The sequence below is a fragment of the Pteropus medius genome, unplaced genomic scaffold (genome assembly GCF_902729225.1).
Source record: "Pteropus medius unplaced genomic scaffold, Ma_sr-lr_union100, whole genome shotgun sequence".
Classification (NCBI taxonomy): domain Eukaryota; kingdom Metazoa; phylum Chordata; class Mammalia; order Chiroptera; family Pteropodidae; genus Pteropus; species Pteropus medius.
Window position 1 is genome coordinate 13,715,221 of NW_024351543.1, and position 13,018 is coordinate 13,728,238.

General features: G+C 31.8%; 1 protein-coding gene across 4 annotated transcripts in view; it reads left to right on the top strand.

Annotated features, from left to right (window-relative positions):
- CLASP2 (cytoplasmic linker associated protein 2) overlaps positions 1-13,018 on the top strand; it is a 149,749-nt gene that overhangs the window by 10,322 nt on the left and 126,409 nt on the right. For all 4 annotated transcript variants that reach the window (XM_039843427.1, XM_039843429.1, XM_039843428.1 and 1 more), the window contains exons 2-6: positions 899-977; positions 6,216-6,319; positions 8,045-8,136; positions 9,268-9,343; positions 10,925-11,022. In XM_039843427.1, coding sequence (XP_039699361.1) covers positions 899-977; positions 6,216-6,319; positions 8,045-8,136; positions 9,268-9,343; positions 10,925-11,022 — 449 coding nt within the window. The remainder of the gene's footprint in view (positions 1-898; positions 978-6,215; positions 6,320-8,044; positions 8,137-9,267; positions 9,344-10,924; positions 11,023-13,018) is intronic.

The following is a 13,018-nucleotide window of genomic DNA, read 5'->3' on the forward strand; positions in this document are numbered from 1 at the left end:
ATACTTCCCTCAGTAGCTTCAACTTTTATTTCTTATAGGACAAGGTTATGGGAAAAGTTTGTACCTTTCTTACAGAGGCAGGTGCTCTCTTCCTGTGAGACCTGTTCCTCAGAGAGATACTTTCTCCAATCTCCTCCCCTGTCCTCAGTCTTAATTATGAGTGTTCGGAGGTTTGTGGAGAAAGAGCCTGCAAGTGGGTGTGAACTATTCTTGTGTCTGTGGCTACTAGGGTTTCTGTATTTTCATGTTAGCCTACACTCAGATATTAACAATGAATTAAATATAACTGAATTCTTTTTATCCACTTGGGTGATAGTTTCATTTTTTTTTATCCTCTGTCACATGTAATTAACTGCTAATGTCCCATCTCTCCTTGGGGGCATTTGTCTTCCCTTAGATTTCAGGCTAGTTGATTATTCTGCAACCTCAGCTTTCCAATAAATTCAAGAATAGATATGGTTTTGTAGATTATTTGACTTTCTTGTTTAAAATGGGGATGATGTTTTTTCCAGTTTCTCCATCCTAGATGGAAGCTGGAATTCCTCTATAATTAAAGGTACTCTTAATTTTTAACTGTTTTACACAGTAAACATTTCAGCATTACAGGAAAGTTGCAGGTATAGTCAATAAATTCCTGTTTACCCTTCATCTAATTTATCAGTTATTAACATTTTGCCAGATATGCTTTATCACTATCTTCCTGTGTGTTTACACATTGTTATTATAATTATTGAACCATTTAAGAAGAGAGTATTCATGTTTACCCATGAATACTTCTATCTCCTTATCTTTTTTTAAACTTGGTAATATATGAAGATCTTTATATGTCAACAATTATATATTGATATTAAAGTACGCATAGGTAATTTGTACTCATTAAAATTTTTCCCATCTATAGGTATCATTAATGGGATTGGAAATTCTAAGTGCCTTTGTGGACAGATTATCAACACGATTTAAGTCCTATGTAGCAATGGGTAAGTTAACTTTATTTAAAAATCATTGTAGATTTTGACATGCTGATTTTTTTTTCCTCATAGTTTTTTTTTTAACAATATTAATTCTCTGTAAATGCAAAAATGTAATTTTGTACAATCCAGAGGTCTGCTATTTAGCATTATAATTTACCGAGACATAAAAGATTTTAAGTATATTCAAATAAATAATTATATTCCCTTTGAGACAAAGAAGCAAAGAAAAGTAAGAAACTTACTAAATATAGTGCTAATAGATTTTTACCTTATATTTTCAAAAATTTTACTATATCTTTTACTTCTTCTGTAACATTAAAAATTTTAAATAACTTACAGCATTACTCTTCAAACTATAAATTACAGCAAAATGAAATGGAAAAAAAATACAAGACCATATTTTTTATTATTAGATTCAGTAAACATAAAATTACTTTGGTCAGATTATTTCAAAAACTTTATTTTATAAACGCTCTCAATTTTTCTTACCACAAGTAGTTTGTAGACTGGTCCTGGGCTACCAGCCATACTTTGAGCAGCACTTACTTACAGTGTATTTGCAAAGAGGAGCATTATACTAGTACAGTGCTCTTCTTTGTATAGTAGTTTAAGATTACAAAGTTGGCTCTGACCTATTTTCTAAACCTGAGTGACCTTCATGTGCCTTTTGGAGTCCTTTGGTGAGTAGCTTTGATTCTTATTATGTAGAAAGATTTAAGGTGTTAACCTCAGATGTTTGTTAACTCCTTTTATGGATTAAATTTGTTTTTTTTTTTATAATTATTTTTGGTCAGCTTTTTTCTTCACATTTGGTATGCCACCAAATTCTGCCAGTTTCGTCTTTTATTTTGTTGTCTAGCTATCCTTTCAGCAGAAGCATCTTAATGACTTTCCCTATCTTTGTTATTCCTTTTTAAGTCAATACCTAGTTCCAGTTCATTCTTTGTGTGGATGTCTTCCGAAAAGATGATTTTTTACTGTATCTCTTGCTTAAAATCCTTTGATAGATGTTTAGAACTGTGCTCTGTGAATGTGTTTTATTTATGTGTATTTTCTTAAAACATTTTGAATCAGTGTTTAAAATTAGAAAGTTTTACATAAAAATTTATATTTACGGCTTGTCTTGAAAAATTGGCCAGTATGGCAACCCTGACCTTCCACTCCGTGTAATTTATTGGCTGGAGCTGTGTCCTAGCTTTCCTTTTCTCTGGATCTTAAGCTTTTCCAGTTCATGAGTCCCTTCAGCCTCCTCTTGTCTCCTCATAACTGAAAATATCAGTTATAATACAGCAAAGTTGGAATACTGCCGTTCTTAGACCTGGTTCATTTTCGGCATTTCCCGCACCTCCCTGACTGAGGTGTTTATGTTTGTGATCCCTGCCCTATAGTAGCTCCCTCTTATTAGTTGTTACAGACGGTATTTAGACTTGAGAGAATAATTCTAGATATTACATACATCGCTTATTTTTTAGGTACAAGAGGGCCAGATGGGGTTTAATGAACTAACTGCTCACATTGAGGTAGTGAGAGTTCTGGCACCAGAATCTTAGTTTGTTGCTTCTTAGGACTGTCCTACTTCCAGAACTTACTTCTGTTTTACTCTCCTTGGTGTTCCAGTTCTCTCAGCATGTGTGTCTCTTCTCCATCTCAGTAGTTTATTTATTTATGATCTTCAGCAGGTTCTCTCTCTCTCATTCTAGCTAATTAGAAACTTGCTCACTCTTGTTAGTTCTGGCTGACTTGTTTATGCCTCTGCTGTGCTGTTCTTTCTTTCTGAAATCCTCTCCTCTTTTCCATGGTCCTTTCTTTTTTTGAAAAAAAGACTGATTTCAGGTTTCAACATCTAGGAGTTTTTCAGATTAGCCTCACTTTACACTGAATTTTTCTTTACTCCGTGATTCTTATACCCATAAATACATAATAAATTAAAAGTTGTTTTTGTTGGTTAGTGTTTTTCATATGTTTCTCACATTCTCACATATCTATGTATTCTTATACGTAAAAGTTTTGTTTTGTTTTGTTTTTTATCTTTTAATCCCCTACTCTCTGGTTATCCCTGTACATTTACTATTAGTCAATATTGTTTTCACTTTGAACCCTAAGACTCATCATTGTCCTTAGTGAAACTAGAACTTCTAATTATTTGAGAGTCTATGTGGAAATAGGAAAATTTCATCACAACATTGCTACTCTTTATTGAATGCCTATTTTTTATGCAGTTACTGGGTTTATCTAATTTACATAAATGAAAGATCATCCTCACATTATTTCTGATTTGTATGATACTTGTATGATACCTCTGCAAGATAGGCAGTATACCTGTGTATTCTTAAATAGGTTCTAAGACTAAGAGCCGCAGGGTTAGCTTTCTTCTTTTACCCTGTCTTAAACCTTAACCAAACCACTATTAAGAGCCTTTCTATAAAAGAAAGTAATCAAACTAAATTATGTGCTAAAGTTTTTGATAATATAATCCTAGTTATATATAACTTGATGTGCGTGATAATTGTTTTCTTTTGGTGCACTTAGATTAGCTATATTACAGATATTTTTTATCTTTTTACATTAAAGTGAAGAGATGTTTTAGGAAAATTGAGATTCATGTTCAGTTTTAGACAAAGTTCCTAAAAGAGTATGGTCTATATTAATGTAATTCTTTAATATGAAATATTTAAATTTTCTTTTGTGACCACATGTACTGTGGAAAAATAAAATTTTCAAACAAAAAAATTACAACTTATATTTTAACACTGATCACCAACTCTGGTTTTATAACTGAATTCATTAAAGGATCTCATCTTTTACAAATATTAAACAGATAGTCTTAATCTATAATGGTATTGTAGAAAGAATATTAGAATAGTTAGGATACCTGGTCATCAGTTTTGCATCTTATAAAATGGTTTGTATCTTGTACAATAAGAGAATAAAATATGCTAACAGCAGTGCTTTAAACTTCTTCCATGTTTCATTACCCACATTCCAATCTGTGATAGATTTATTCTTTTTGTTTAACAAGTTCTTCTTGAGAATCTACAGAGTGAAAAGCTCTGTTTTGGATTCCCAATAATTATCTATTAAATGTTCATCGTGTTGAATGATATTTGGTGGTCATTATAGTATGTACAATTCTGTGAGAAAGACTGCCGACACTTCTGAATGCTTATTATGGGCTTGCCAAAGATGCCTTTTGCCGGTTTTACTTAATCCTTTCAGTAGCCATGTGAGGTACAGGCCTGTATCCCTTCTTATTTCACAGACAAGGAAACTTTGAAGTTCAGGGAAGTTTACTATCTTGCATAATTAATAACTGATAGAGCTAGGAATAAATCTTACTCTGACTCCAAGAGAGTATGTGTTAAAAAGGGATTCTAATGGAAAAACTTTATGAATTTTTGTTTTTAATTTAATAGCTATAATTCTAAGTTTATGTATCATGAGGTTTTTTTTGTTTTTGTAGTTTATGTTTTATTACATTTTTTTTTTTTTTAATATTGAAGCGAGGTGAGCCTCTGTTTGAGCCAACATTTTTCTTTTTGGAGTTAAATTCTACCACTAAAGAATGAAGTATCTATTTTTTTTTTCCCCACTACTGTTTTCATAGGATTGTTACGAGGATTAAATGAGATAGAATTATCTCATGTATACATCTTAGATATGTGCTTAATACATACTTAATGTAAAGTGTTTATTATTGTCTTCTGCCCTCTCAGAAGCTATCAGAACCAAAGTCTTACAGATATTGATGAATTTCTCTAGTGTTAACGATACATCTAAGCAAGATGAGGATTTATATTGTTCCAGTCGACAAGTATTTTTGTTGCCTCATGATTAGGCTCATGATTTTTATGGCAAAAACTTTTGATTTTTTTTTTTACACAGTCATTTCCTTCATTAAGTACAGATTCTGGGATGATATCATTCCATTTGGTATAGTTGGCTTCTCATTTTCTTCCAAAAAGAATGTAATTTCTTTTTTCTTTAAGTATTGTTGATTATTATTACACCAGTCTGGTTATTTCATTGTAGACATTGTTACATTGTAGAAAATATTTGCATCAAGTCATATATACACATTTAATTATATTCATCTATAAATAAACTAGAGAAAACCTCTTTCCAGATTTTTTCCTCCTGCCCTTGTTTAAACTAGGCCTCAGCCTCCATTGCCTCAGGAAAAGGAAGATTATAGCTGTAATGTCAAAAGGGAAACAAAAGAAGTTAATTTCTTTGCTTTTGAACATGTAGGATGATAGCCATGAAGGGGATAGTAGGTGACACATTACAGAGAGCTTACTCAGTTTTTTTTCACTCTTTGAGTTGTTTAAATGTATTTTTAAATTTTCAGTAATCTTCTGAAGTGAGTACTGCTGCGAACATTTATGGGTTGAGGAAAGAAAGGCAATGAGAGATTAAATAATGTGGTCACATACCTAGTAACAACACACTAAATGGCAGTGGTAATTTAAGGGATTACAGAAAGATAATTTTGACCATAAGATATTTTTGCCCAGTGAGCTGACTTTAAAACCTTTGCCCTCTGAATTCTAGCCCCCCAAATGATTCTCTCCACCTCCACTCATAAAAGATGTGATATCTATGTGGTGTTTTGTTGATTTGTAGTTACAGAAACCTTTCTCATGAAAACTCTCCAGGAATGGACTCCAACTTTTCTGCTTTTCTTCCCTTCTTTCATGGGAATAGTGCCAAAGTCTTGGACCTAGTAGAGAAAGACCTCAATCCTAGTGGACTAGGCTTTTGTTTTTGTTAGTTAATATGTCATACATAGAGAAGAATACCTATCAAACATGTACAATGTGAAGAATAATTATAAAACCAGCACCAGCCTATTCCCTGGTTAAGAAACTAGAACTCTGACAAATCCTTAGATGTGCCCTCTCTGCACTTTCTGAGTGGCACCTCCCGGCATCAGAGGTAACCACTCTCTTCCTTTTTGGGATAATCATTCCCTTACAGATTTGTAGAACTTGACTATCTATACATATCTCTAAATAATGATTAGTTTTCCTTTTTTTTTTTTAACATTATCATTGTAAGTGGATGTCATGCAATATGTATTTTTTGGGACTTCTCATTTATTTCTGAGTAGTGTCATGAATAAAGAATTTAACAGTTCGCTTACTTCCTAACTTTTCATTTATGGAAATAATTGCTGTTTGTAATTGTGTAAAATATAGCTTATATTGGAGATAAAAGTATTCTTTTCCCTCTTCCTTTTTCTAGTTATTGTAGCTCTAATAGACAGAATGGGAGATGCCAAAGACAAGGTTCGTGATGAAGCTCAGACTCTGATATTGAAGTTAATGGATCAAGTAGCACCACCTATGGTAGGCCTACATTTTAAAATTCTCATTTTGCTAATTATTGATAAAATATCAGTAAGGATAGAGGGTAATCTTAGCAAGTCAGTCCCTAGGGGACATGAAAGCCATAATTTTAAACAATGAATTGTTGCTAATGCTTTAAAGAAGTTGGAATTTAAGATAAAATGTCTATATTTAACTTCTTGTGTTTTTGCTTTTCTTTTTCTCATTTTCTACTTTTTAATGCTTTTTAAAAAAAACTAATCTGATTTTAGTGATTTTACAATATACTGATAATATTTTTTATCATTTTCTGGTTTTTCTTACGTGCATATTATAAAATGTTAAGCGAGAAAGCTTATTTTGAGAATTACTGAATGTTATATTAATTTCTGCAACTCTTACAGAGACAGAAAGAAAATTTTTTTATTATAACAGGTGGTTGCTAATTATATAAGGCATATAGTCTATAACAGCGACTATGTTTTATGAATACAGTAGAAAAATTTGCCCCTATGGAGGTGTTTTAAAAGGCAAGCAGAAATAAGTTGACATGTAAACACTTAAAGAGTAGCTCATGTTAAGTGGAAAAAAAAAATCAGAATTTATAATATACACAATGATGTTATCATTTAAAATACAGTTTAAAAATTATAATATTATATGTTTTATAAAAAAAATTTCAGTACTCCAAAGAGTATTGAATTGTAAAAGTAAATTGTTTCCCAGATTTAACTAAGTCCTTATTAACAGTTTGCTGGGTATCCTTCAACATTGTTTAGTGATTCAAATGTTAACTTGTTTTTGACATGCTATTAAATAGTACTATAAGGGACATCCTTATATGTGTATCCTTGGACATAAATATAAGTATTAATATAGAATAGTATTCCAGAGATGGTATTGGTGAGTCAGGTTATACACATTTAAGGTTTTTTTTTTTTTAAACTTCCAAGTTACCTTCCAGAAAGTTTGACAGAGAGAGAAAGAAATATGTTAGTGGAACTAAATACAGAGTCCAGAAAGAATAGAGTCCAGGAAAAGGGGGAAGGGGTGTGTGTGCACGCACATGAATTTAGTAAATGGTAGGATGGTGTTTCTAAATGTGGCGAAAGAATTGATTGGGGCAATTGGCTATATATTACAAAAAATAAAGTTGGATTCCTTCTGATACCAAACCCATATAATTGTTTTGGATTATTTGTATAGGTTTATATGTGCTTTTTCCAAAAGAAAATTATAGTAGGTAGCAGTAAAATGCCTTGTCCAATATGTTTCAGTATTTGGATCCAGTGTTAAAAGAAAAGCCTGAATTATAAAATGTTGAAAAAACCTGTTTCATGTGACAGTCTGTAATAGTTGCTAGGCAACATTGGACCTTTTAAAAGCTTCTAGACTACTGGGTTAATAATGGTAGCATTGTTGTTGAAGGTTTCTAAAGCTTACAACAAATTCTGTGTCCTTGGAAATTCTAAAGTTTTTCTTTTTAGGTGTTCGACATAGTTTTCCTGAAAATAACTTAAATCTAAAGTGAAAGATATAAAAGCTAAAAATGTAGTTAAGATATTAAAAATTATGTGGGAGCAATATCAATGCAAATTTGGCTTAGAAAAACTTGTAGAGAAGTGAAGAATCTGATTGGAAAATTCATTTACCAATAAGGTTGGTAGTAAAGTTGAGAATAGATAAAAGGTTGTAACATGAGTAATTTAATTTTTTGTTATACATTTTTTCTTTTCTTTCAAATAGCATATTTGGGAACAGTTGGCTTCTGGTTTTAAGCACAAGAATTTTCGATCTCGAGAAGGCGTGTGTCTGTGTCTTATTGAAACCTTAAACATGTAAGTTTTATGATTACTGAAAACAGCCACCTATGTTTTTCATTTTTCTAAAATAACAAAACAAAATCCATTTCACAAAGCTCAAGGAAAGCTATGAAAATACATTTTAAGTAGTTATTAATTTTATTTGTTACCTTTATCTGTTAATTTTTGTGCGCATATTGTTATCTTTCATGTTGTTAACATTATAAGTCGGTTATAAGAAGTGTTTTTCTTTAGTATATTAATAGTTGGTACCCAAAATAGATGGTAATATAACAAATACACTGATATAACTTAGGATCTGTTTCTGTTCTGGACCCAGTTTGGAATTGATTTTAACTCAGCGGTATTTCAGATATTTCCCCACGCTTTCTAGAACCGTATGGGTGGTTATGAAAATCATAGACTGAACAAGACTCTCCCAGGTAACTAGACAGTGAGTCTGGTAACCGTATGCAGAGCTCTGACAGCGTAGATGCCACAGAACTCAGAACTCCAGTCTGAAGAAATTGTAAACTGGGGCGTTTGTTCTTTTTCTGGATTATTTTTTCAAGTTCTTTGCAACAACATAGGTAATATATAGTAGCTTTCAACTTTTCTGTAATGTTACTTCCTTTTTTCTAACTATACCTTCATTTATTTTCTTTTATTCCTCTGTGGTCCTTTCTGCCATCTAGAGCTTGTAAGTGCATTCAGTCTGCACAACTTTTGTGGTTTTTGGCTCTCTTGTCATTTGCTTTCAACCCATGACCTCATCAGAAATTAATAAGCATAAATAAAGATTTTATTGGAGTGCAAATTTGAGACCTAGAATCTAAAAAATCACTATTTTAAAGCAAAAGCTCATATTTTCTTGAGTGATTGATAGGTTGCCAGGTTTAAGAGTGCCATTGGTTGAACATTTTGCTTTGTTGGATCTTGTATTGACAGTTTTCATTGTCAGTCATGATTATTGAAGTTTGCATATTTCACATTGTTTAGAATTAGTTTTTGCTTGTGTCTCATATCCTTCATGTTTTAATGATGTGTGCCCATGCTCTCTATCATGTTTGTCTTATTAATATAGACAAGAAGAAAGTGTAAGGATATTTTGTTTACTGTTTGATTAAGACCAAATTCTCTTTTTTATTTTTTTCAAATTATATTTAGTTTTGGAGCTCAACCACTAGTCCTCAGCAAGTTGGTACCACATTTGTGTATCCTATTTGGAGATTCCAACAGTCAGGTAAGATTTTATTTACATTGACTAATTTTTGGCTATACCTTCTTTGCTAGTGCTCTTATTACATTTTAAAAAGAAGAGAAGAGCGGGTAGAAGGAGGTAGTGAAATTAAGGTTCACATTTTTTTTTTCAAAATCCACCAGTTAGTTTTTAAGAACACATTATATTCATATGAGTTGCTCAAAGTGTGTCAGTTGTTTAGTTAGTATTAAGGATAGCTGGGGCTTAAGGGATAGTTCTTGAGTTTGAAAAACTGAATAACAGATAACCTCGATTCCCTTCTGTAGTCCTGTGTGATAATTGTGCAGACAGGTTGTCAGCTTTTTTTCCTTCATTCCTGAATGTGGTTGCATAACAACATTTTGCCAACAGTCATAATCCTGCTTAGCAGAGGGTATTTGTGCCAGTGGTAGGTATATCACTTGTTGAAAATTTCTTTACCTGAGCTTCATATAACTGTAGGTATAAAATAGGGGTGTGTTCTGGATCTTGTCCCTTCTGGTGGAGTTAAATCTTGGTTGTAACGTTTTTGGCACAGCTGTGCATTTGGAATAACCTTGGATAAGGTTTTCCCTGCTTTAGGCCTAGCTCTTCCTCTGGAGGTTTGTAAAGAGTTCTGCTGTCTCTTCATTTGCTCTTTGACAGTGAACTGTGCAAGAGAACTAGAGCTATCTTCCAGATTCCTTTCTTTAGGCCGTATTTTTTTTTTTTTGCCTTTTAATTGTGGTAAAATGTACACAACATAAAATTTACCACTTCATCCATTTTAAATGTACAGTTCATTGGCATTAAGTACATTCAGACTGTTGTGCAGCCATCACCATCCACCCATCCATCAGAAGTTTTTTATCTTCCCAAAGTGAAACACTCTCTCCGTTAAGCAATAACTTCCATCCCCTCCAACCCCTCAGTTTCTATTAACCACATTTTACTTTCTTTCCATATGAATGTGACTAGGTATTTCATAAAAGTGGAACCATACAATAGCTGTTCTCCTGTATCTGTCATATTTCACTTAGCATAATGTCTTCAAGGTTCATCCATGCGTCATATGTTAGAATTTCCTTCCTTTCCTTTTTGAGACTGAATAATATTTCATTGTATGTGTATACCAAATATTTTTACCTATGCATGGCCATTTGGGTTGTTTCTACTTTTGGCTATTTTGAATTATGATACTGTGAACATTGGTGTATAAATATCTGTTTGAGTTTGGGCCACATTCTTGAAAGGCAGTTTTATTCCAGGAAAATGTATTAACTGTGTTAATGACTTTTAGTCATACAATTTTTTGGCAGTCTTTTATGCAACTTTATTACAAGAAGAAGAACTTTTAAAAGCCACGTTAGTAACTTTTATTTACATGTTTCTTAGAGTTTTGTAAAACCTTTTACAAGGTTTCTCTAGAAGTTTCTTGGCAGATCCTTTTGTTTTTGTTAATGCCTTGCCATAATCTCTCAAGGGTTTAGAGACATTAAAACCAACTTGGAGCCTCAAGTTTGTCTGTTAGTGTAATATTACTTTGAAGTGAAGTATTTTATTATATCTCACATACTTTTTTTTAAGTTCTAAATTCTTTGGCAGGTGAGAGATGCTGCAATATTGGCTGTAGTGGAGATTTATAGACATGTGGGAGAGAAAGTAAGAGTGGACCTTTCAAAGAGAGGAATTTCCCCTGCTAGGTAAGTCTTGCTAAATTTGTTTATTTTTTTGCCACTGGTTTTAAAAGTTTTAATTTCATGTGTTTATTTTTATTTTCTGAAATGTTTTAAAATTCAAAAGATACAAAAGGATATGTAGATTATTACTACTTAAAAAGTTCTTAAGATCCTGTAATTTTTTTGGACACTTTCATTATATACTCATATATTATTTATATATTATTTAATATGTAATTAAATACTATCATCAGGTAACTATCTTGATAACAGACAGTAATGGTAATTATTTGGAAGATGATCAAACAAGGATTTAGTAAAAATATTAATTAATTCATTAAGTATTTTTTGACTTCCTGCTGATACTGGATAACAGAAAGCTATATAAGAATCAATCAATACTTTTAAAACCTAGTCAAATACAAAAATCCCGAGTATCTAAGTAGAGTAGCATTAATCAGATCAGTAAAGATCCTGTCGATGAGCTTCTAATATATCTGAACATTTTTTTTCCAAAGGTACTTTGTACTTCTCAGAGTTCATATTTTTATTTGAGATATTATTCCAATTATGTTTTCTTTTTGTCATGAAATTTTAGTCTCCATTTGAAGGGAAATCTGAAAGGATTATTTTTTCTTAACTTTTTATTCTGGAAAATTTCATATGTATTGAAGTGGACAGAATAATATAATGAACCTTCATGTACCCATTGTCCAGCTTCAACAATTAACAACTCATGGCCAGTTTTGTATGTTATACCCTTACTCACTTACTCTTGTCCTGTATTGTTTTGAAGCAAATCCAAGTCATCATAACATTTCATCAATAATTGTCCATCGTTTTTCATTGTCCAAAATTTTTCTAAAAGGAAAAAATATATTTTTTTCAATTACAACCACAATACCTCTTCACACCTAAATTTTTTTACAAATCCATAATATCAAATATCCAGTCAAGGTTCAGATTTCTAGTTGTTTCACAAGTGTCATAAGTATCTACATAGTTTTAATAGTTTGAATCAGTATCCAAATAAAGTTCGACAATTAGTTGATATGTTTTATATCTTTTTAAATCTCTATATACCCTCAACTTTTTTTGCCATGTGTTTTACTTGTTGAATATGTCAGGTAGTTTATCCTATAAAGTTTGCCATATTCTGGATATTGCCAGTTCTTTTTCTGTGGTGTGATTTAACATGTTCTTCTGTCTTTATATCCCGTAAATTGGAAGTTAGATGTGGAGGCTTGATCAGATTTTTGGCAGGGGTTATCAGGAAGAGCAAAGCGACTTAACAGGGAGTGATATGTTCTATTATCATGTAATCTTACCATGTAAGATTTTTTCCATTACCAATTATTTGTTGGTGATAAGATTATCCAGTAAGTATGCATTTTGTTTACTTATTCATTTGCTTTTTGCTTCTAGGGTTAACAAGAATTTCAGTTGAACATATTTTATATTATTTTATGTGGTTGAAAGAAATGAGGTTACCATATATATTTGTGTGTGTCTGAATATGTATTTGTGTATGTATATATGTTACGTATATGTGTTACATACTTTAAAATTTATATTGAAATTATTTTTTCTTTAAGTATTTTACATTTTTATTCAAGTATGACATCCATACAGAAAAATATGTAAATTGTAACTTTAAAGCTCTGTAAATTATCGCAAAGTGAATACACCCATGTATTCACCACACAGGTGAATAAGTAGAACATTGCAACATTCCAGAAGCCTCCCCAAATCCTTTTTAATCCTTCTCTTTTCTCTCTTTCAGAAAAGTAACAACAATCCAGACTTCTATCACCATGGTTTAGTTTTGACTGTTTTTGAATTTTATATAAATGGAATCATATACTATATGTACTCTTATGTCTTGCTTCTTTCAGTTAACATTATCTTTTTCAGGTTGTTTTGCATTGTTGGATCCAGCTACAGTTCATTTTCCTTGCCGTGTAGTTTTCCATTGTATGAATAGGCTGTACTTTATGATTCTGTACTGTTGGTGGACTTT